The sequence below is a fragment of the Phacochoerus africanus genome, chromosome 15 (assembly GCF_016906955.1).
Source record: "Phacochoerus africanus isolate WHEZ1 chromosome 15, ROS_Pafr_v1, whole genome shotgun sequence".
Classification (NCBI taxonomy): Eukaryota; Metazoa; Chordata; class Mammalia; order Artiodactyla; family Suidae; genus Phacochoerus; species Phacochoerus africanus.
The window spans coordinates 23,633,199-23,658,663 of record NC_062558.1 but is presented as its reverse complement, the minus strand read 5'-3'; the positions used below and the strand labels follow the sequence as shown (position 1 = coordinate 23,658,663).

The 25,465-nt window shown below is 44.8% G+C and overlaps 1 protein-coding gene across 4 annotated transcripts in view; it reads left to right on the top strand.

Annotated features, from left to right (window-relative positions):
* The window catches only part of SFSWAP (splicing factor SWAP), a 77,505-nt gene that overhangs the window by 6,593 nt on the left and 45,447 nt on the right, over nucleotides 1-25,465 (top strand). For 3 of the 4 annotated variants that reach the window (XM_047762449.1, XM_047762448.1, XM_047762450.1), the window contains 4 exons: nucleotides 1,853-1,938; nucleotides 8,070-8,295; nucleotides 9,480-9,592; nucleotides 10,485-10,620. In XM_047762449.1, the coding sequence (XP_047618405.1) occupies nucleotides 1,853-1,938; nucleotides 8,070-8,295; nucleotides 9,480-9,592; nucleotides 10,485-10,620 (561 nt within the window). The remainder of the gene's footprint in view (nucleotides 1-1,852; nucleotides 1,939-8,069; nucleotides 8,296-9,479; nucleotides 9,593-10,484; nucleotides 10,621-25,465) is intronic. The other variant, XM_047762451.1, reaches the window with a different exon arrangement.

Genomic DNA, 25,465 nt, shown 5'->3' with positions numbered 1-25,465 from the left:
ATGGGAACTCCAGCAACCAGGTTTTTTACTTTACTGTTGCATTATCTTAAAATATGAAAATTTCATTTTTGTTTGTTTTCTTGAATCACCCACAGGTCTAAATATTCCTTGATTTTCAGAATTGTTATACAGTTGACCCTTGAACTACTTATTCTTGGATTTTTGTTTTCTGTAAAGACAGTGCAGCACTGTTGGAAGAGTTCACAGATGTGGAACCACAGATATGGAGGGCCAACTCTGGGGCTTGAGCACCCACAGAATTTGGTACCCCCTGCAGATACCAACAGATGACTGTGTTGTCCTGGCGTTTTTAAACTTTATAACCTTGTGACAGTAACCAAAAGCATTTGATGGCCCTTTTATTTCTGTGTAACTGCACTTCTCTCTCTATTTTTGCAGTTTACTGTTTTCAGTCCAGTTCCTATCCTTTAGATTTTCATAGTTTTTCATCATTATTATATATCTTCCTTTTTTTTTTCTTTTTTTTAAATGGCTGTGCCCACAGCGTACGCAGGTTCCCAGGCCAGAGATTGGATCTGAGTCGCAGCTGTGACCTAAGCCACAGCTTCAGCAGTGCTGGATCCTTAACTGCTAGGCCACCAGGGAAGGCTGTGCAAAGTTTCCATCACTTTGTTGTGAGATACACTAGAAGTTGTATTTTATAAAAACACCTTGACCTCATTCCCAAAGGAGTTTGGGGAGTTTAAGCTGTTACCTGGCATGTTGCAAACCATTGTTTCTATTATCTGCCAGTTTCTGGATCTGAACGTGGGAGTTGCTGATTACAGGGCGCTTTCAGGCCATAGTAAATCTTTAGTTCTTGGGAGAGAGTCAGGGGTGCCTGAGCTTGTGGAACAGTGTTAAATACTAACTCTTATTTAACAGGAACTTATTATCAATCCATGTCTCATCAGACTCTAGTACCCAGATTTCTTTGTACTATGAAGCTTGTTTAAAATCCCCAGCCTCCTTCACAGAAGAATTAGGTATAGTAGGAGACCATCTCTCCAAGATCATCTCCATCATATATGGTGGAAGCATTTGTTTTTGATGAAGATTTAATGTTTGTTTATTTGATGTCAACCTTTTGGAAAGAAAAAGCTAAGTAGATATTGAAATTCTTAAAAATTTTTATAAATTTTATGTTTTTGTACATTTCACTGTATCCTCCTAAATTGATCATCTGAATGATTGAGATGTATGCAGTTACTTAAAAAGTTACAATGTGTTGTGCCTTGTCTAACATACAGTAGACAGAGGTTTGTTCAGTGAACTTGAAGAAGAAATGGAAATACATCTGGTTATTTGTGAGAAGAGAAGTGGTTTCCTTGGGTGGAGAAGTCTCGGCAATTACATGCAGAGGTTTTACAGTTCGATGGTGAAAGTAGCGTCTTGGAATTGAGCACCTTGTGCCATGCTTGACACCCTGCAAATCCACAGAGGGTTTGGAGGGCGGTCTTGGCAGATGGGAGAGGCTGGAAAGGAGGAGAACTGAGCATGTATCATGCGCCTGCTGTGCAGAGAGCACCGGGCTTGCATTGTCCCCCTTCAACCTCACCATGTTCCTGGAGTGATGCTGCCACCGGGTGTGTACCTAGGAGGGAGCAGACAGCTAGAGAGGCACGGACTCTTGCTGCACCATCCCACCCCCTGGGATTGGGTAAAGTTGTCTTGGCTGTACAGGTGGTGTGACCAGGAAACCAGGCAGTGCTTCCAGCAGGGATGACACAGGCCAGAACAGTGCAGAGCCAGGTGAAGCCACTCGCCGCTCCCCCTGCATCTTTGCTTACTCTTGGTGGGTGCCTTCTTCCCAGGTCATTGTTCTGAAGTTTTATGTTCTCTTTTTACACAGAAAAAAATGAGGCTGAAAATTTAGAGGAAAACGAGGAGCCTTTCATTGCCCCTTTAGGATTGAACGTGCCGCCTGATGTGGAGCTGGTAGGTGTCTTTGGACTTTCCAGCACTTTTAACCACCAGTATTGTTTGTTAGGAAGTCAAGAGTGAGATCCTAGCCACAGCCACAACTGCGTTATCATATAGGTGTGTGATGTTCAAAATTATCTGTGAGCTAACGGAGAAAAAAAATCAGTTATTTTCCTCTAAAGAAAGAGCGAGAAATGGTAGCAGAATCTCTGGACCAGAGCATCAGAAACTTGAGGAGCTGGCTCCCTCTAAGAGATCCTGTGGTTGAATCCACAGATTTTACCAGCCTGGAAAACCCGAGTCAGAATTAGTGGCGAGGAGAGTGTTAGCCTCGTTTAGATGTAAAAACCGGCTCGCTCAAGGCAGCGTGGCTTTCAGGGAAGTCACTCTGTCTGGCTTCCCATGGAGCGGCTTTGTGTGCACTTAAGGCATGTGCCTTCACCTTGACGTTCTCTCCCAGCGCTCTTCCCCCCAGTTTTCCTCTCTTATGATCAGGGCCCTGTGGTGTCGTCCTCTTGGCCTGTGTGCTCTGCACCTGGTCACTGCGGAGCTGGGCCTCTAGTTCACATTGACCTCACCTCGCTATTTCAGCTACATCTGCTTACAGCTACATCATAACAGGCCTCATTGAGAGGTTTCTCTGTTTTATCTCCTTTAATGCTAATAACCCTATAAGGTAGCTTCCTGTTACTATCTCCCTTTCATAGATGAAAAAAGTGAGAAATTCAGGTCACACGTGGCAGTCAGGACCCATGGCCTGAACTGTTAGGCCATCATGAGTTGCCATGCTGTATGGGATTCTCAGACTTCTGTTGGGTATGTTTAAAATACTTCTGTTGCATGTACATACTTGGAAGCGCTATTTGTGCTCAGTGTAAAGTTTGTTTTGGGCATCTTCTAACTGGGTTGCAGGCACCATGGCCGTGGGTATTCAGGTTCTTGCTTGTGCCCTGTGGCATTACCGGATGTACAGAGGATGCGGATCACTCTGTTCCTCTGAAAGAGAACAGAGCATCTCTTCTGTTCTCTGCACTAGTGCTTGCTGCCTCCCTTAGTGCAGCATGAATCTGATGGTTCTTGCCCTCCGTTTTGAGATGACATTGGGAGGTATCATAATAGCATAGCCCTTTTTTTTTTTTTTTTTTTAAGCATAGCCCTTTAATTCCTGCCTCCATCTCAGTCCTTCCTTTACTTACTCATTTATAAATCTTCTCTTTCTCTTTTCCATACAAATATGGGCCAGAATTTCTTTGGGTTTTGCCAAACGGAGTTATTACTTAAGTTTGATTTCTTATTTCCACTGTTGATCAGTCTGCTGCAATTGAAACTGAAAATGTTATGTGAAGATTTGATGTCCTGAGACTTGTATTGTTTTTATGTATCATTATGTATTGTATTCCTGCTTGTTCTGGAATATGCTATTCTACATGAGAGACCTATTAAAAACATTTGCTTCCTTACCCGTATTTAATGCTAAAAGCTTTTATTTAAGGTTGACTGTGTAGAACTTTATTGATTTTTGGTGTAAAAGATCATTTTTAAACTGTTATGCGAATATACTGGTGTGATTGGTTTTGTTGCCATGTTTAATTCCTATTGAAGCATTTAATGGCTGTACACATTCCCAAAGTAAGCATCACTAAGCTGTTTAATGGTCTGCCAGAACTAAAAGTGTTTGCTCCCCACTGGAGTGTACAGTAAGCTTTATCGTGTAGTGATTTGCTGTCTTTGAGTAATCTCTTCTGATGTTATTATGAAGTGGTCTCTTGGGTAGGAAATGACTCTGATTGTGTGAAATCTGTGAGTGAGTGCTTTACCGGGTCACTGAGGATGGCTTGCTTTTCCTTTGTGGCGGCGTCAGTATTTTATTCTTAATTACAGTGAATTGGGGCAGTGGTTCATTTTTGTAAGTTATACATCGTTGTGTCCATGTTAGTGGAGAAAATGTGTAGAAGACAGGTATCTGCATCTTACCTTACACCTTGGTGACTAAACGCTGAGACTGCTGGTTTGGGTTTAGGTGGACACTTTGATGCCTTAGTAGGCAGGGACTTCAGGGACAGGCAGGGGATGGCACTTGGTAAAGAGAGCAAGTGCTCTAGGGACTTTTATACTAGGCCTTTGGATGGCAAGGTCTCTGAGGTTTGTGAATCTACTCCACGTATCGATTTTTCTGTTTCTTGGGAAGTAAGGACCTACCTTCTCCAGAATATGTAGCCCAGCATCATTTGTCCTGACATTGTGTTTTCAGGTACCCATCCCTTTCCCCGGGACCAGACAGTCCTTGTCACCTCCCAGATTCTAAACAGGCACAGGCCCCTTCCTGGTCCTGCTGTCCTGTCTTGTTCTGCGGGGAAGGTGGAAGGCCTGTCATCCACCTGAGACTCCATAGATAAGTTCTGAACCCAAGTGAGGTTTCCACAAATGCTGTCCGCAGGTGCACACGACCGTCCCTGGGCCCACCTGTTCCGTAACACCTGGCATTACCCTCCGGTCAGCCACAGGGACCAGAGGCAGTGCACTGGGCAGACTCCTGTTTGAGTATTCCTAAGGGAAATGTGCTTGTTGAACAGATTTTATGGGCGAGAGGCAGGAGTCTGTTAGATTCCTGACAGCAGCCATCCTGCCTGTTCGCTGAACGTGTGCCCAGTGCAGGCGCTTTGCTTGCTGGGAGCCCAGCCCTCACATTGGCAGCACCTCCGTGAAGGGGACCCAGCCAGAGCCGCCCCCAGGCAGCCCCTGAGTGCCCCGCCTGCATTCCAGCCCAGAGCGGACTCCAGAGCTTGGAGCTTTATTGAACGTCGTTCTGAACGTATTTCTCGCCATAAATTCAGGTGCTGTGTTGCCATGGGGTGGGGTGGGGAGGAAAAAGAAATGCGATTTACCCCTGCCTCCTGGAGTTCTTGCTTTTTCTGGGAGGTTGGTGAGGACTTTTCACATGTGCTGTGTGTTGAACCCTGGTCCAGTATGTGCCATGATTCTGTTCTCCTGTCACTTTGTCTTTCAGCTGTTTGTCTTTTTATGTGGGACTTAAAAGTATTTATGAAATCATGTCTCCATATTCCTTCATGGCTTTGGGATTCTGAATCTTGTTTTGGAAGACCTTTCCACCTCAAACAATTTTTAAGTATTTTCTTGTATTTCCTGCTGTTTCTTCCTTAGTTTTGTTTTTTCACAATTGAATTGTGACTCGATCTGGTATTTATTTTGGGCTTCCTTAGTTTTGTTTTTTTACAGTTGAATTTTGACTCGATCTGGTATTTATTATAGCGGAGGAGAGGGCCAGCCCAGCGGTTCCTGGGATTCCTGGCTCATTCACCCCACCTGCCTCCCGACCTGACCCCCACCCACCCTGCTTCAGTGATCTGAACTCACAGCTCTTGGGAAACCTGACTGTTGTGCAGGCTTTCTTACCTCTTTCTCCCATTTCCCGAGGCCTGCTCTGGAGTTTTTAGAGCCACATTAATGGGATTAGGGGGAGGGATCTGCAAGGTGTTATTATCACCCCTCCCTTCTGGAGCTCAGTCGCTTTCTGAAAAGGCTTCTTTAAATTAGAAAAGCATTCCCCTCCCCCGCCCCACCCCAAATCAGTCAGTCCTGTAACAGATACATATTTACACATTGGCTATATCTTTAAAATCTCATTTTATGGCAGGAATGATCATGACCCCTAGCCTGGGAACTTCCATATGCTGTAGGTGTGGCCCTAAAAAAAGAAGAAAAAAAAAAAGAGAGAAAGAGAAAAGATTTTTTTCTGAAGCTTACATGATAAAGAGGAAAGAGTAACTTTCTCTAAACCAAGTGTTTATCTCATGATCACTTGGTGTGTTAGCAGATCTTGAAGGATATTCACAAGGTGCTTCATTTTTCTATAATCATTATCACTTTGTGAGATTACTTATCCAAGCCTGCTTTTAAGAAATTTTAGACCAGCTGGTTGGTTTGGTCAACAGAGAATGTCTCTCCTTGACATGGGGTGGGGTGGGTATATTTTCCTTGAAAGATCGTTGTTCTGAAGTGATCATTAATAGCTGTCACATATATGGAATACGCTAATTCAAAAATTAATCTTTCTGGGAGTTCCCATTGTGGTAACAAACCCAACTAATAACCATGTGGGTTTGATCCCTGGCCTCACTCAGTGGGTTAACAATCCAGCGTTGCCGTGAGCTGTGGTGTAGGTCGCAGATGCGGCTCAGATCCTGCATTGCTGTGGCTGGGGCACAGGTCAGCAGCTGCAGTTCTGATTCAACCCCTAGCCTGGGAATTTCCATATGCCTCGGGTACAGCCCTAAAAAGCAAAAAAAAAAAAGTTAATCTTTCTATTGAGCCAAAGCCAGTGAAAATGTACATTAGGGTCCATACTTCAGTGCATAGCCCTTTAGCATGAACTCTGGTTTATCATGGGATCAGCAAAGAACTGTAGACATTTATCCTATTGCAGTATGAAGGACTTCATTAGTTCAAGAATCACATTTGAGAGTTAAGGCCTCTTATGTTTTATGAAGGATTAAGCCCTGAAATTAAAGTGCATCTTGAATTCTTTTTTTTTTGTCTTTTTGTCTTTTTGCCATTTCTTGGGCCGCTCCCGCGGCATATGGAGGTTCCCAGGCTAGGGGTTGAATCGGAACTGTAGCCACCGGCCTACGCCAGAGCCACAGCACCTCGGGATCCGAGCCACGTCTGCAACCTACACCACAGCTCACGGCAACGCCAGATCGTCAACCCACTGAGCAAGGGCAGGGATCGAACCCGCAACCTCGTGGTTCCTAGTCGGATTCGTTAACCACTGCGCCACAACGGGAACTCCGCATCTTGAATTCTTAACTGCTCTTTTTTTTTCTTTTTAGTGCCGCACCCACAGCATTTAGAAGTTCCCGGGCTAGGGGTCAAATCAGAATCGTCACAGCCACAGCAATGCAGGATCTGAGCCACATCTGTGACCTACACCACAGCTCAGAGCAATGCCGGATCCTTAAGCCACCAAGCGAGGCCAGGGATCGAACCCAAAACTTCATGATCTCTAGTTGGATTCATTTTTCCCTGAGCCACAACGGGAACTCCCTGCCCATTTTTTGTTGTTGTTGTTGTTGTTGTTATTGTTATTGTTGTTGTTGTTGCTATTTCTTGGGCCGCTCCCGCAGCATATGGAGGTTCCCAGGCTAGGGGTTGAATCGGAGCTGCAGCCACCGGCCTACGCAAGAGCCACAGCAACCTTGCCCATTTTTAATGAGAATAATTTCCCACATTATTTGCATGTAGTTTCCTAGTGTTAATCTCTTCACTGATGCTAAGAGTGTTTGAGATGTGTGGCTTCCAGCCCTGGGCTGAGGATCTCAATGTTTGGGTAGGAATTGCTCAGCCTGTGGTGCAGTGGAAGTCACTTAGCACGAGCAGGGCAGAGCCGGGTTTGCTTCCTAGTAGTAAACTCGCTATATGGCAACAAGATGACTCACCCAGTAAATCTGCGTGCAGCCCTCTCTATCTGGCCAGACCACACCGAGACGGACTGCAGTTTGGAACCCCAAATGGGAACATCGATGAACGGGAGACATGAGGCATGACTTCCAGGGAATAGGAAGGAAGAAGGTGGTGAAGGAGTTTATTGGGATGCACAGGGAAAAAGCTTGGCGCAAGCACATGGCTTTCTGTGGAGGTGCAAAAGGGATGTTTTCCAAGCTTTAAAAACTAGTCCCAGCTAAGAAAAAGGAAGAGAAATGATTCTTAGGTCCCTGAGAAACTTGCTGTAACATGAGCCCCTCTCCCTAGAGAAATCATGTGTGTGTACAGAGTCTGCGTACAGCTTCCCAGAGGATTCACAACCCCCAATCCCTCTCATGGAACTCCTGATCTATGGGAACATGCTGATTGGTGGGAAAAATTGCCTCCTGTCCATTCAGTACAAAGCTAGAATGGCCTGCCTCAGCAGGTGGGTTTTCTCCCCACAAAATACTGCAAAATTCAGAAACTTGACTGTTGTGTAATGGGGGCCAGTGCCAGAGTCTTTTTAGACTGGACTCTTCCAATGGAAATGTCTCTTATTTCTTAGAGTTGGAAGTAAAAGCAGGGTTCCGTCTGTGTTTAAGTCACATGGTCAGTGGAAACGGGGACAAACTGATAACATGAATGTGTGTGTTTTCTTGCAGCCACCAACAGCCAAAATGCATGCCATCATTGAGCGCACAGCCAATTTCGTGTGCAAACAGGGTGCACAGTTTGAAATAATGCTGAAGGCCAAACAGGCCCGAAACTCTCAATTTGACTTTCTACGCTTTGATCACTACCTCAACCCCTACTACAAATTCATCCAGAAAGCTATGAAAGAAGGACGGTATACAGTACTGGCAGAAAACAAAAGTGAAGAGAAAAAGAGTATGTGAAACTGTTTCTGTCTGGTGTTGGGCTGGGGGCGGGGTGACCTGGGAAGGTACAGGGATAGTCATCCTTAGGGATGCGCGGTTGCCGCCTGCACCGCAAACCTTCAGATGTTTATGAAATCCTGCCACTAAGGCACAGTGATGAAGCCTGCTGGTACACCGTGGTATCGTGTGAAGCTGTTCTCGATAAGTCTTGAAAACATATTCTTAATATTTTTATATATGGTTGAAATCAAATTAAATATCGATGCCATCAGAGCATACCCATGTAGGTTGGAAATGTTTCCTCTCACTTTGCCTGTTGAGCATCTCACAGCTATCCTCCAGTTTCCTGGGTCCACACCGTGTTAGGACCCAAGGTGAAATTACACATGTCCACAAAAATGAAATGATTAATCTTACTCTTTCTCCTTTTTTTTTTCTTTTTAAGCTATTTTTATAAGTGTCTAAATTTGGAATCCTTACTACAAAGGCCAATCAGATACTTTGAGTAACATTCCGAGACAACAGTATATAAGTCTGCTGTTGAATTTTTCTTTCAGCTGAAATGAGATTTTCAAAATTGGTTTTATAAATCTTAATACAGATCTTGTCTTCTCCATGTGTGTTTGTTTGCTGTAGTTTTTAAAAAAAACATCTGTGGCTGTTAGATTACCTTCATAAATCATTGAGACTTTTTGCCTTTTTCTTAAAAAATTTAGAAAAATACAGCAACTCTGGGCGTTCCCATCCTGGCTCAGCAGTAACAAACCCAACTAGTATCCACGAGTATTCGGGTTTGATCCCTGGCCTCACTCAGTGGGTTAAGGATCCTGCGTTGCTGTGGCTGTGGTATAGGCCAGCAGCTGTAGCTCCGATTTGACCCCTAGTCCAGGAACTTCCATATGCCGTGGGTTTGGCCCTAAAAAGCAAAAACAAACAAACCATTATCATCTACAACAACAAAAAAGCAGTGACTCTGGACTGGTAAATGCTAGGGGGAAAGTGGCAGCCAGGCTGAGGTCATGCTCCTTGCTGCCTGGCTTTCTGTGGAACTTCTTGGGCAACAGCAGTGTAGGGAGTATTTTCCAAAGGTGCACAGATAACCAAAAACGCCTGCATACATTTCTGCCTTTGCTTCTTCTGAGTTCCTACGTAATTCTTCTGTACCTTGAAGTCCTGAAATGTGTTTGTTTTCAGAGCCAGGAGTCAGCTCTGACAATGAAGATGAGGACGATGAAGAGGATGGGAGCTACCTGCACCCGTCCCTCTTTGCTTCCAAGAAGTGCAGCCGCCTAGAGGAGCTGATGAAGGTGCTGAGCGCCTTGTTGACTGTGTTTTTGTACTGTAGCAAAATTGCCCTTGTCATTTTGGAAAATTATTAAGCAAGCATTTCTTTTGTGTGAAAGCTGTATTTTATTATCTGCGAAGTATATTTTGCCTTTTTGTTTTGGCTTGGTGGCAAAGGATTTCCTTCCTTATAGCACATTGTATGAAATCACAGGCAAATCATTTTCATTTTGTCTAACTTTACCACTTGGAGTATTTAAGATAAGGAAAATTGTTGGTTAAGATTGGAAATTGTCTTTTCATGGAGATTTTATTATAGCAGGATTAAATTTGATAGGTGTCCAGAGTATGTGCTCCTTGAAATCATCTGTTACAGTCACAGGTAACAAGATGTGTTACCTGACAACATAAATGTTTTTCCTGATCTTCTCCTCATCCATATTATAAAGGAGTTAATCCTCAGCACTCATTCCACCATTTGTGATGTGAGAAACAGGGGTCCAGCAGACCTAAGGGTATCATTTCAGCAGTCATCAGCATGGCTGCTTGACTGGACTCTAAAAGCTCTTGGTGATTAAAATCAGAAATTGCTTTGGGGATGGACAGTGTTTTGCGTGAACCTGGAGGCTCACACTCTTCTCAGTAGCAGACTAGTCTTGATCATCCCTCCTTCCTTTCCTTCGTTGTTGTTAGGACGATTGAAGCAGTTATTTATTCAGTTCTCTGGGACTCACAAGCAGCTAGAGCTCTCAGCCACAATTAGCAGGACCTCCATGTGTGTGCCCACACATGTGGGTGTGGTACGTGCATGTGTGTGTTGAGGGTTTTCTGCGGCACAGACACTTCTAAAGTCGAGCAGAGTTCTCCATGACTCAGAATACAGGAAATGTGACCTCAAATCCTCTCTATCTGCAGCCTTTGAAGGTGGTGGACCCGGATCACCCCCTGGCGGCGCTGGTCCGTAAAGCCCAGGCTGACAGTCCCACCCCCACCCCGCCCACAACAGATGGGGCGGCCGTGCAGCCCTCCCAGGTGGAGTACAGCACTGACTGTGAGTACCTCGCCGAGCGCCTTAACCAGCAGGGAAGGGGAGGTGTGGAGACAGGCACACAGGTCTGCTAGAGGGGCCTGAGGAGCTTTCGTGCTCAGCGTCTTTATAGCGTGTGGCCTCATCCTTTTGCTTGTCACTTCATGTTGGGAAGATGGCTACTCAGTCAGCAGCATTAGCCCCGCATTCCAGGGAGAATGAAAAAGAAGGGCGAGAGCAGAGACCAGGTGCTGGGGCCTCTGCCCCTCTTCAGAGGCCTCCCCAGAGCCATGCCTGATGACTTTCTTTAACTCTCATGGACCGGAACGGGGTCCCATGGTCATCCTGTGGGCTTTCATTTGGACGCGTCGGTGCCCTAAACCAAATCAAAGTTCTCTTAAGAGGAACTGGGAGAGTGGAGATTGGTGGATGTGTGGTATTCTCTGCCGTGGCTGCTGTCCTAAAAAAGACATGCAGCTTAAGATGGCATATAATGTGCACCTCACCAGTGATTACAGCTGCTACTGTTCTCACTGATTGCTACTCTTTTCTCCTTTTAATTACTTAAAAGTTATTAATAGAACGAAATCTTGAAGTTCTAGTCAAGAAATCATTTGAAAGTATTTAACCTTGGTCTCATTATCAGGTCTTTTAAAAACTATTTTATTCGGGGTTAAGCATTGAATGAGAGAAGAACCTTTAGCAAAGCCACAGGAATTCTGTCAGCCTGCTTCACACAGACGCCTGATACACTGAATCCATCTGTAGGGCTTGTCACCCTCAGTTAGTGATTGAAGGGTCAGTCTGAGGTTAATTCTCTTAAAATGTGAGCTGCTGCTTGTTACTTTGGGATCAAGCTTTTGTTAAAAATGATAATGGTGTCCTTTTTCACTTCCCGTCTCGCACTGGCAGGCAGTAATGTGTAAATGTGATGTGCTAAATTAACATTTCTAGACTTCAAAAATCAGTTACTTAAGTGGGTTTAATGTGAAACCTCTTAGAGAACTCACATAATTTCTTTAGTGCTTATTAAATCAAGTTAAATCAGATTTCTTTAAACGTTCGAATCAAAGAGTGGATCAGGTATGTTTTCTCTTAACGAGTCGGTGTGTGATGAACATGCATTAATAGGCAGGTGACACTCTAAGTGATCCATAATGCCTCCTGGTGGGGCTTGTCATGTGGACAGCCACACAGGTATAAGTTCGCTGAGTGGGACATCTCTCTAGCTTCCTGGCTTTCCTCCTTCAGACCTGTCATTGAATTTCCACAGGTTAAGTGCAGTGTCTGTGCTCATCCATTAGATTCTTTCCTGCACTGTGCCCTGGTTATTAGAGCTGCTTGTCGCTAGTGTAATCCAGTTAACTCTGAGGTCGGAATGGCTGAAAGTCTGCAGACCCTGCAGGACTGGGCAGGAGAATGGCCAGTAGAGGCTGCTCTGTGACTTGGGGTTTTACTCCCAGATACCATGGTCTGATCCTTGACCATGACCTGGGCCAAGCAACAGAGGGATGGAAGGTGAGAGGGGTGGGCAGGTCCCAGGGATCTCACTGCAAGTTACCTAGAGCCCCATTGACTTCAGTCCCTCCTTAAGCCCAGCAGGGGCCTCAGAAGCTAAGAGGCCCCACAGAATCCTCTGCCCCTGGGAATGGGGGGATCCCATCCTTGGTCTGTGCAAACTCTGCAGGCCAGTCCACAGGCCTGATCCATGACCCCAACCAGAGATGGGGGGGGGGACAGTTTGTAACCACCTCTTCCTGTCAATAAAATAGTTGTTCTGACGGTCTACTTCCATTTCACTCATGCAAGAGTGACAGGCCTGAGTAGGATAGGGTGTTTGGGGTCATGTCCAGGCCAGCAGAGACGAAGGAATCAGTGCTGAGAGACCGTGTGGCTAATTAGACCTGGATTTCAGCCACCAGAGGGCAGGAACCAAGTTCCAGGTTTTCCAAAGAAGCAAGGAAGCTAGCCTGTTTAGGTGAAACATTTCAACTTACAGGTGTCAGCAGTGAATTCATGTTTTGTGAAAAGATGAAGCAGTCCAACCAAACCTGGCAAGCAGATGTTCCTCATAGGGGCCCATATCCAGCCTCTCCCATGGCTGCTGGAGGGGTCATGGGCAGTGGACAGAGGGACATTGCAGAGCTGCTCTGGGGAGGCCATGCTCAGCAGTGGTCAGCTCTGCCCAGAGGCCAGGGAAGGGGCTCTAAGGTGTCTTTCAGATTTCACTATAAACATACGTCGTCCCAGGAAGTGAGTGCAATGTCATCAACTTGGGGAGGACGGAAGCCAGGTTCCACCAGTGGGTGATGTAGAAAGGGAGACCTGAGCAGCGCCCCTTTGTGAAGTTTGGCTGGGAGGGGGGCGCCCAGTGGAGAATTGGCTCCATAGAGAGCCCCCTTCCAAACCCTTGGGTTGCCATGACAACAGCCCATCTTGCATCCAGGAGTCATATAGGGTGGCCTAGGTGTTCCCAGGAAGAGCCATGGACTAGAATTTGGATTCAGATCAGGAGAAGACCCAGAAGAAACAAATGCAGACATCTGTACCCAGATTCTCAAGCATGTACGTTTTATTTGTGGTTAGAGTCTATGGTTATCTTAAAAAGTAGCAAGCAAGAATTTAGAAGAGGCACAGTAAAGGGAGACATGGCCCTTCAGATAATAAAATGAGATGTTGCAGTAGAAGTCCTTGGGAGGCCTAAATAATTGGAGGGTTATACAAAATATGTGATTAAAACAGGCCTGAAACATCTTTTAATTTGGAAGGCGAAAATGTGCTGCTGTTGGCCCACTTTCGACATGGGCCATGGCTTTGCCTTTGTGAGTCACCTGGGTTCCGTGAAGCGAGGTGTATGCCAGCTGGCCCAGAGCAAAACCCAGGCTTATAGTGTCTTACTGCAGGGCTTTCACTGTTCTTCCTCTCTCCTTGGGGTCCACAGCAGTTTGGGTGTTTTTGTCTATTTTTTGGTTTCTGGTTTTTGGTTTTGTTTTTAAGCAATTGGAATTTTATCTGATCTTTACAAAGGATTCTGTCAATTTCACAGAAACTAATTCTCTTTTCTCATTCAGATTTCCTCTGTTTGCATAAGTTTTAATTAAATACATAATTGCAGTATGTTTAACTGGTAAAAGTTGAAGTGAAAAATTCTGCTGGTAGGAGTTCCTGTTGTGGATCAGTGGTAGCAAACCCAACTAGTATCCACAAGGACTTGGTTTGATCCCTCGAACAGTGGGTTAAGGATCTGGTGCTGCCATGAGTGTTGCTGTGAGCTGCAGTGTAGGTCTCAGATGCAGCTGAGATCTGGCATTGCTGTGGCTGTGGTGTAGGCTGGCAGCTGCAGCTCAGATTTGACCCCCAGCCTGAGAACTTCCATGTGCTGCAGATGTAGCCCTAAAAAGCTAAAAAATAAAAATTAAATTAAAAAAAAAAAACAAAAAAACTTCTGGTAAAAGCAGAAGGCCCAGCCTTCTAAAGAGGAGCCTCTGGGCCTGGTGTTTTGGTTCCTCATGCAGCTTCCCCAGCACAGAACCCAGGAAACTCTTCAGAGGGAAAGGATGAATGAGCCCCCAGAGACAAATTCAGACACACAGGGAAGGGCTGGCTTCTGGGAAGAACAGTGTCAGGAAAAAGCTGTCTGGAAAACGGATCCCACTAGAGCCTGGCCTTTTTATCCAACAGCAAAATCACTTCCAGATGTAAGTGCCAGATGTGAACATTCTCAGGAAAGTAGGGATACTTTAACAGATAAAGAATCATCTATTTCAAGCCAACAGACATTACATTCAACTAATGGAAAAAAATAAAACCATTGAGAAAGCAGAAAAACCTAACATACAAACAGCTTTTACAGTCAAATAGGAAAAAAAAAAAAAAAAACCTTAGAGCCCAGGAGAAAAATGAGCTGCAGTATGAGTAATTCACAAAGGCTAAAATAGCCATCCAATTTTTTTTAAAGTTTATTTACCCTTGCAGCCCACTCCAGTGGCACTGTGTCTAACCTCATGGAAAATAAAATCCAGTGTTTCCTTTCAACCAGGCTGCAGCAAATATGTGAAGAATCTAAGACATTTTGTTACAGCAGAAAAATACGCATTCATAGGCACACTGGAACACTTAGAAGCTGTAAGTCTTAGGATGAAGTGGAGGTTTCTGGGCTATGAACATGTTATTTCACCTACATGTGTTTGAATTTCTTAATAATCTTAGGGATTAAATGAAAGAGATACACATAGCACCTACAGTGACATTTCAGCTGTCACATCAGCAAAGAAGGAAAAGGTCGACAGGCCCACCCACGTGTTCTGGTGGGAGTGTAGATTTGCACACAGACCAGAGCCTAAAATGCACGTACCTTTGACCCAGCAGCTCTACTTTGAGCCACAAATATATGTGTCAAGATTGAGCTACAAGAATGTTCATTGTAAGTTAGATTTCTGTTAGCAGCAAAACACTGAGATGCCCTCTCTCCCCTCCGGCAGAGGACTGATGGAGTGAATGGTCGTTATTGTTATTGTCAGCCAGCTGCTGGGGTCAGAGAGGGCACGGGAGGCACTGCCTGGGGCACTTGGAGTGGGGAAGGAGCTGGTGGGGTGTGGACCATCTGCTTCGGCTCAGAAGTGGAGGGACAGGTAAGAAACTGGTACTAGCGGAGCACTCGGGATGGCGAGAGGAGTGCTGTGAGCCTTCTCAGGAGAAAGGCAGATCGTGCCATGCTTCTTTTGAAGCACTAGTATCCTGAGTTAATTCTTCGAAATTCTGTGATTTTAATGACAAGACTGTTTGGTCAGCTCTCCCTATATCCTATTGAGGCTGAAGCAGTCCCTGTGACAGCCTTTATCCCTCATAAAGGGCTTGCTGAGGCCCATCTCGGTGGCTTGGGTCACTGAGCTTTCCCATCGTCTTATATTGCTTGGTGTTTGTTTGTTTGTTTTATGGCCACACCTGTGGCGTATGGATTGAACCCAAGCCTCTGCAGTGACCCAAGCCACTGCAATCGGATTTTTAACCCATTATGCCGCCATAGGAACCCCACTTGGTGCGTAATAATCACCTTACTGTGTACTCAGTCGATCAATCATCCTTTGTCAGCTACTTTCTACTGATCAGAGCTTTTTTATACTTAGCAGTCTAGGAAGAAAAGCATCCATTTTTATTTTAAAGGTTTTGTTTTGTTCTGTTTTTAAGGCCGTACCTGCGGCACATGAAAGTTCTCCGGCTAGGGATCCCATCAGAGCTGGAGCTCTCGGCCTACACTACAGCAACACCAGATCCAAGGTGCATCTGCGACCTAGGCTGCAGATTGCGGCAAATCCGGATCCTTAACCCCCGAGCAAGGCCAGAGATTGAGCCTGCATCCTCACAGACACTATGTTGGGTTCTTAACCCGTTGAGCCACAACAGGAGCTCCTAAAGGAATTTTTTAGAAGCTCCTTAAATATAGAATGTGAAACTTAAACAGTCTCTTTCATTTATTAGCCTGACAGTAAACTGTCTTCCATGCTATTTTCTGTTATCATTTAGTTGTCTTCTGCAATGTGGCTATAAATCCTTGCAAAAGAGCATAATAAATAACATTAATTATGCAGGAAACAATAATGCTAAAATACTACCCACTGTTAAAAGCATGTGGTTTTTTAAAAATAAAATGCCAACTCAGTTTTTTTAAAAAGTTTCATTCTATAAATAGCTTAAGTGAAATTAAACCACATCATGCGGCTGCAGTAGATATTTTCTTCTCAGTTTTTTTAAATGTGGTTTTGCTGTTTTTAGTATTTTCTCTTTTTTGTACAAAGTCACGACCTTGAAATGATTTACTTTCCTCCAAACTCTTTAGAAATGGCTTTATTGTAATTCAGGATAAGTAGAAGGGAAAAAGTGAAAATATTACCCAAGATGCCAACATCCAGAAAAAAAGCCATTTTTAGCATTAGGTGAACACCACTGACACAGTGGAAAAGACTATAATAGATAATTGTAGTGAATAATGCGGAGAAGAAGCTCATCTCTGTAGAATACAGAGATAATTTTTATTCAGAGATATGGATTAAAAAGTCGATGTATTAATAGAAATACTTGTGTTAAAATGGAAATAAGCTTTATAATTTTACTTGAATTTGACTGAAGAACCTATCATCGAAGTCAAAATGATGTAATTCTTGAACTTCAACTTCTTCCATACCTTAAGAATTCTGTTCTAAAGGTTAGGAGAACATCAAAGAGGTTGGAATTGTAGGGGTTTTTTTAAGATGTATGTTTATCTTAGATCTTATTATTCAACTTAAACACTGGAGGAAATTAAATGCTCATTAAAATACCTTTCCTTCACTACCACCCAACTCCTGGGTTTTTTATTTAAGAAATGCTATGTTTAGATTGTCAGAGTTAAAAGTAACATTTACATCCCGTTCTATAACCATAATTCCCTGTTTGATTAGCCTTAGTTCTGTGGATTAATTTTTTTTATCAAAGCATCTCTAGTTCTTTATTTGATTTGTCTCTTGGTTATTTGATTTCATAAACAAATTTTTACAAGGGTTTTATTTCATGAATTCTGGCATACCTGAAAACTGCCTGCTTTCGACCCTCGTGTAGAAAGGAAAACTCATTTGGGTCTGAAATTCTTGGGTTGCATTTTCTTTCTCTCAGATCTTTGTAAACTAGATTTCCTTTTTACCAGAGAAACCTGACTCGGGTGACTTTGGCCACCAACTAGTTGGGTGAGTGTGTCGATCATTTTTCATTAATTGCTCCTGGGTGCTCTTCTCTGAGATGTCTCATGTTTGAGAATGCCTGTGATGACCTTTGACATAAATAGCAACTTGGCAGGGAATATTACACTTTGTCGCCCTTTCTGGGATGTGGGAGAATTGCTCAGTGTTGTTGTGAAAGGGGGAAGCCAGCTCCATCCTCCCCACCCTCACCACCTTGAGCTCGCTGTTTCCAACTGCATACCTAAAGAATTCTTTCTTTGCTCTTAAATTTTAATAACCTAATCAGCATAAAAAGCCACTAGTTTTCCTGGAATTTATTGTATACTCTTTCAGTCAAAGATTCAGTCCTCAGAGTTCCCGCTGTGGCCTATGGTGCAACGGATTGATGGGGTCTCTAGAGCACTGGGATGCAGGTTCAATCCCTGACCCAGCACAGTGGGTTAAGGCTCTGGCATTGTTGCAGTTGCAGTGTGTGTCACAACTGTGGCTGGGATCTGATCCCTGGCCTAGGAACTCCATATGCTGTGGGTCAGCAAAAAAAAAAAAAAAAAGATTCAGTTCTCATTTCAGAGAAATTATTTTCTCTTGAATCTCTGAATATCTATTAAAAGATGTCAGTTTCCTTATTTTGGATCATCTCTTTCTTCTATGTCTACCATTTTCTCATTTGGATTTTGTTTGTTTGTTTGTTGCTTTTTAGGGCTGCACCTACAGCATATGGAAGTTTCCAGGCTAGGGGTTGAATCAGAGCTGCAGCCTCCAGCCTACACCACTGCTATAGCAACAAGGGATCCGAGTCACGGCTGTGACCTACACCACAGCTCACCCTGATGAGATCTTTAACCCATTGAGTGAGGCCAGGGACTGAACCCACATCCTCATGGTTACTCGTCGGGTTCGTTACTGCTGAGCCAAAACCAGAAGTCCTCTCTTTTTGTTTTAATCTCTGTTTCTCTTTGGCGTTCAGCATGATTATGTCCGCCTTCTGTCCATCTTCTCCTTTCCGTGACTTGATTTCTTCTAGCTGTTTACAATTTAAATGCACCAGCTCAGTAACAGTGGTGTTTTGGTCCTCAGTTTGTGTTCTGAGCTCTACCGCAGGGTTTGAAGACCTTTTCTATAAAGGTCCAGATGTGAGTGTTTCCAGCATGGCGGCTGTTCCCCTCTGTTGATGAGCAAGTGGTGTATGTGACTTGGCCCTATTAGAACTTGATTTAGGGACCCTGAAGTTTGAGTTTCATAGAATGTTTACATCATGAAATATTGTTTCATTGTGGGGGGGGGGGTGGTTGGAAACATTTAAAAACGTAGAACCCTTCCGAGCTCTCTTGGGCTGTGCAAAGCGGGTAAACAGGCCATTACCGACCCTGCTCAGCATGATCCCTTCCATCTCATTGCCCATTTTATTCCTTCCCTTTGTGCTCAGTTGAATTCCTGTCTCTCCAGGTTTGCCTGTGTCCCAAAAAACTCAGAAGTCGCTTGGGTCCTCTTTCCTTCCGGCCTCAGTTCATTGCTGTTTTCGTGGCATGCTCCTCGCTGGCTTCCTGCTCCTTTGGCCCTGCTGTGCCCAGACCTCCCCTCCCGGCGCTGTTCTCACTGGCTCCGCACGTCTTGTCTTCCACCCACGTGCAGCTCCTCTGGAGACTCTGTTCCCTGCTTTCTTGGTACAAGCCTAAAAAGGCCACAGAGCAGATGTCCTATCCCCAGCCGTAGGCCCCCTCCCCTGCCTCCACACATGCCTTGGGCTCCTGGGCGCTTCACACAGACTCCTCTGAACCTGCTTTTGTGTAACTTGCCTCCAAAAACTCTAGACAGTATCAAAAATTCAAAACTTTGCTTGAGGGTCACTGATGAAGAGTTTAAGTGATGCTTAGAGACAAGGCTTTTCAAGAAGTAAGTTTTATTTGCAAAAAAGAGCAGTCACTCTTCAAGGCCTTAAAAGTTCCCAAGTCACACGTTCATGCGTCTAAAACTGATTCATTTGTGGGTGTTCCCATCGTGGCTCAGTGGTTAACGAATCCGACTAGGAACCATGAGGTTACGAGTTCGATCCCTGGCCTTGCTCAGTGGGTTAAGGATCCAGCATTGCCTTCAGCTGTGGTGTGGGTTGCAGGTGTGGCTCAGATCTGGCGTGGCTGTGGCTGTGGCGCAGGCCAGCAGCTGTAGCTTCAATTAGACCACTAGCCCAGGAACCTCCATATGCTGCACATTCGGCCCTAAAAAGCAAAATAAATAGATAAATAAAACTGGTTTGTTTATGTTGGGCACTTTGCTCCCTCTTAAAAATGCAGAATTCAGTGATGATCACTTACCCTGGAACTGTGTTCTTGGTACCTCATATTTAAAGTCCAGTAACTTGACCTATTTCAGATAAAGGTCTTTGTTATGAAGAAAGCCTAACTGTAACCATAGGCAGAAAAAAATTCTCAAACCAAGTAGACTGCTGTTGTTTGAAGGGCCTGAAGCATTAATACCAAGCTCAGGGATCTAATGAAACCTTTACCAAACTTTATTTTCAGCCACAGAGTTTTACATTAGCTAGTGAAATGACTCATAAAAATGAGTCACTCTGACATTGGTCTGTCAGCCACATGAACTTATGAGCAGTGGCAGCTCCTGGCCGCAGGCCTTGCTTCAGAGCAGGCAGTTCCTAGCAGTGCCAGGCAGTCACCAGGCTGTGTGCAGTAAATTCTGCTTGGTGTCTTCCTCCTGGAGTCTGGCTTTACAGTGAGATAGAGATTAATAAATAGAACTTGTGGTTTGGGCCATTTGCCACAGTATTGCATGTTCTGTGCCTAGCTTGACAGAGGAGAACGTTTATTGGTTGCCTGTTGGAGGCAAGATCCTACGTGAGTGTCCGGGAAGGCAGGAGGGTGCATTCCATCCTCTCACTAGAACCCACCTTGTGTCTGAGAAATGCACGTACGCGTGGATGAAGAATGGAAGAGAAGCCAGGAAAATCCAAATAAGGATGGGATTAAGGACATAATTCTATACCTTTCCCATGCTGTAGACATATTTTTGTTTTTTTGTTTTTTTGTTTTTGTTTTTGTTTTTTTTGTCTTTTGTCTTGTTGTTGCTATTTCTTGGGCCACTCCCGCGGCATATGGAGATTCCTAGGCTAGGGGTTGAATCGGAGCTGTAGCCACCGGCCTATGCCAGAGCCACAGCAACGCGGGATCCGAGCCGTGTCTGCAACCTACACCACAGCTCACGGCAACGCCGGATCGTTAACCCACTGAGCAAGGGCAGGGACCGAACCCGCAACCTCATGGTTCCTAGTCGGATTCGTTAACCACTGCGCCACGACGGGAACTCCGTGTAGACATATTTTTGAAGTGGCCAACCACCCAAGTTGTAAGAGTGTTTCCAAATAGCTTTGTAGAAAAGGTTAACTTTTTAAAAATAAAGGTTTATATGTTAAAGAAGAGCGTGAATACTCTTTCTCTGAACCTTGCCCTGAATTCAAACTATAATAAATAGGAAAAGTTACTCATCATCTCTTTGATTAGGGTACTGTTAAAAATTATTGTAATCAGGGAGTTCCCGTTGTGGCTCAGCAGTCACAAATCTGACTAGTATCCATGAAGACAGGGGTTCAATCCCTGGCCTCGCTTAGTAGGTTAAGGATCTGCTGTTGCCGTGAGCTGTGGTGTAGGTCACAGACACGGCTCTGATCTCATGTTGCTGTGGCTGTGGTGTAGGCTGGTGGGTGAATCTCCAGTTGGACCCCTAGCCTGGGAACTGCCATATGTTGCAGGTGTGGCCCTAAAAAGAAAAAAATATATATGTATAGTAATCAAAGTAATGCATATATTTTTAAGTCAAATAAACTTCTCGTGATTCCTGTTTGCTGTTAACTGTTTTGTCTTTGAGTTTTTGCGGATTACCTCCATACCTCTGAAGAATGTGTTTGTACTACTCTAGATTTATTGACTTTAGGTTTACTCTGACATCTTCCTGCTGTAACAGATGATATTCAGCTCACTTTCATCCTTACTAAGCCAGTTCTCATCCCTCAGATTTTGCTTATTTTACATATTTAGTTTCTTAACTTTAATATATTTCAGCCTCTGTTTTGTAATCAAAATTTAAAAGGGAACAGTATAGAAGTAGTTGATTCATGAGTCTTGTGCACCGATTAGATCCCTCTGTAAGGTTGTGAACTTGTCTGTTATGACCTGAGTCAGAGGGGTCCAGCTGTCAGGTGCCCACGCAGTCACCCAGACAGAACTGCTTTTGCTTCTAGCTTAGCATCTGCAGAGACGTGGATGACTTGGGCTCCTTTGAACAGTGCCACCTTTCTAAGCAGGTCTTCACGTTTACCACTGAGGAAATGGGTTGTTGCGTTCACAGTCTCCGTCTTGGTGACTGACAGCTGTGACTCTTGAGCTTTCTGCCTCTGGCACCAGTCTGGAGCAGCTGTATTCCCAGCATACGGCCCAGGGTTTTCTGCTGACTTCTGTTCCTTGCTGACCTGTGTTAGTGCCAGGTCTTCTGATTGGTTTACTCCTGTGTTTTGCCGAAGCGCATCCTCCAGGAGTTTGCCAAGAAAGGGTATGCAGGAAGACCGTTTGTTAAAATCCTAGAATGTCTGAAAATGCCCTAATTCTGCCCTCGGGCATGGTAGGTAATTTGGGTGGGCCCAGAATAGTGGTCCCTCAGATTTTGGAAGGTTCTAGGCCACCACCTCTTAGAAGTCCTATGCCATTGCAGTTCCCGTTCTTCTGAGCGTGACTTGTACATTCATTCAGCAGACTGGCATTGCCGTAATCCCATGCTGGGAATAGCTGTGAACAGAGATGCTTCCATTGTAGGGCATCGCAGAAATGACAAGAGTCCGTGGGCGGTCAGCAGAGCTGGTGGCCATAGACGGGGAGGCCGAGTCCCATTGGAGGGAGGGGTGGGGGCGATGGCATACGAGGCAGGTGCCTACAGAATGGGAACGAGGCTGGGACCTGAGGCAGGAGGGTTCCTGGCAGAAGGATGACGGTGTGTGGCCTAGGAAGGGGGTGCTGGAGCTTCTAGGGTGATGGTCAGAGGGGAGCTGATTCCAGGGAGTCGGCTATGGGACTGAGAGAAACCACAATGCCCAGGCAGACTCACTGTGAGGAGGCGGGGTGTGAGACGGCAGGACTTGCCAGGAGACAGCGGGTGTGTGGGGACAACTCTGTTCTGGGCACGATCCATTTGAAACGTTTTGAGATGTCCCAGTGTGCATGTTGAGTAGGCAGTTGATATACAAGTTCAGCTCAGAGCAGGAGGTAGCAGTTCTAGAGTCATCAAATATAAATAAGATTTAAAGCCATCAGACTTATTAGAAGAGTCCCAGGGATACAGGCAGAGGCAGGAAGTGGGCCTCACTGCTCCCCAGCTCTGCCCAGCTAGTGGCCCTGCCACCTTCTTTATTCACCGTCTCCTGTGAATAAAATAGATCCATATTTTAAAGAATATACTTATTTTTCTCCACAGAACTCAGTTGTTTTCATTCTTAATGCAGACACATGTTTATCTTCCCTGGATTGACAGACAGATTGCCACCAGCCCTCTAGTCTCCAGGACCCCTTTCAGTGCTCTTAGTCTCGACTGAGAGTTAGATGTACATGAGATTAAGATCGCATAGAAATATCAGTAAATTGGCTCTGGTTTTTGCAAGAAACCAGTTGAATAGAAGGGCTTTGGAAGGTAATTAGGCAGGCTTGACCTCCCATTGCACACACAGTATCGGGAAGGTGTTTAAGGATGTGCCTTGTGCTTTTTAAGCAGCTTGATTTCTCTATACACCTGTGCCTCCCTTAGGCAGTGTATGTTCCTGTTGAAATTTCTCTCTTGGATTTATCTGGAGTCAGCATTTAAGGATCTGGCATTGCCATGCTGTGACTCAGGTCCCTGCTGTGGCGTGGGTTCAGTCCCTGGCCTGGAAAGTTCTGTAAGCCGTGGCCAAAAAAAATAACCAAAAAAAGGTCACATCATCATTTCACTTAATGTAAAACCCAATCCCCTCTCAGAAGATTCAACAGAAAACCCTAAGAACAGTGACATACCTAGTCAGGAGCATTGTGTCATGGATACCCAGTGGAAGACAGAACCACAGGTGCCTTTAGACGCTGCACGCACACGCGTGCGCACGGGGGCACACACACATACACACACACACACACATCACCCCCCCCCCAACATGTCTGGTGAGCGCAGGAAAACCAGACCCCTGCCTGTCCTTTCCTCTGTCTGGTCCAGGAGTCCTCAAAACTTAGTATTTTTGAGAATTTCTGAGTTAGGAGCTGATGTCAAAAACACAGATATGCTAGTTGGTGATCATTTTAAGGGTTTCCAATTCAAGGATTTCAAGAGGCCCCACTGCAGTGACAAGTGCACCCCTTCAGAGCGGGTCCCTGATAGGTAGTGTGGGCGTGTCAGCTCCTGTTCTTGCAGAATATCTCAGCACCTGGGTGTTAGAAGACCTAGCCCCTTGCTGTCTGCTGGCTACACTTGTTAACACTTAGCTATTGCCTGCTCTTTCCTGGGAGCTGTGCAGGTTACCTGTCACTGTTTTTAAGATGCTTTGCCCTCTGGGCATTAGCTGTTCCCTGTTTGCAGAGAACTGCCCCAGGGTGTATGCACGCCTGCAGGAGCTGCAAGACTGCACTAGAGGTAAAAACTTTTCTAAAATTGTAGTATAGCTGCTATACAATATTATATAAGTTACAGGTGTACAGCATAGTGAGTCACAATTTCTAAAGTTTATACTCCCTTTATAGTGATTATAAAACATTGGCTGTATTCCCTGTATTATATATACTTGTAGCCTATGTATTTTATACATAGTAGTTTGTATCTCTTAATCTCCTACCCCTGTCTTGCCCCTCCCCCCTCCCCCCTCCCCTCTCCCCACTGCTAACCACTGGTTTGTTCTCTGTATCTGAGTCCATTTCTTTTTTTGTTATATTCACTAGTTCATTTTATTTTTTAGATTCCATGTATAAGTGATATCATACAATACTTGTTTTTCTCCGATTTAAATCACTAAGGGTAATATCCCCAGCTCCATCCATGCTGCTGCAAATGGCATTATTCATTCTTTGTTATGGCTGAGTAGTATTCCACTACTACTACAATGTAGTGTTCCATTAATACTATATTCCACTGTACATTCATACCACATCTTTATCCATTCCTCTGTTGATGGCCACTTTAGGTTGCTTCCATGCCTTGGCTACTGTAAATAGCGCTACTATGAACATTAAGGTGCACATACTTTTTCAAGTGAGTGTTTTCATTTCTTTTGGGTATATATTTATTTTTAGTTTTCTAAGAAGCCTCCATACCAGTCTCCACATTGGCTGTACCCATTTACATTCCCACCACCAATGTATGAGGGTCCTTTTTCTCCATACCCTCACCGACATTTGTTGTTTGTTGGAAGTGAAACTTAGGGGCTTCACGGAGCAGAAGACACTGTCTGGAGGTGCCAGGGTGGAAAATGAGGGGGCACAACGTTGCTTACCATTGATGGGGTAGGGGAGGGATGCAGGCCAGGCTGGTTCTCAGGTTAAGGTTGGCTCTGTCACTGTCACATCCACCTCGGGCCTCCACATCTGGGGAAAAGGACAGAAAGAACCTTCTCCATGAGATCTTTTCATCTGTGCCATTCCACACATGACATGAGACCTGGGAGAAACAGGGAAGGTAACTGGTTCACCGCTGGGTCCCCAGCTACGGTGGTGCCCTGCTTGTGCCTTGCAGCAGGATGTCTGCATTCTGAGCTCATCAGGCCATGGCTATTTCATTGCCTTCAGGGTCACTTTCCAATTCCTACTCATCTTTGCTGGGTGTAATTAGAATTTATTGGAAGGGACTCAGAGCACGTGGGTAAGAGGGGAGAAGGCGTCCTGTGTATTCCGTCCGTCCATGTGTCTCTCCCCTCGCACCTCTGTCTCTATCTTGGGAATCCCTGCTGTCCACCTAAGACGTGGCTCAAGGCTTAAGAGAAGGAGCCTTTTCTCTTTGTGAGCTCAACTGTGCATTTTTAACTTTTTTTTCTGTTTCAGCAAATGCTTTTAGATATTTCTAATGGGTGAGCTGAGTTAAATCTGCTGTCTTGCTGGCAGGGCTATTTTTAGCACTTTGTTTTATTTAATGTGATGGGAGTTCAGAAA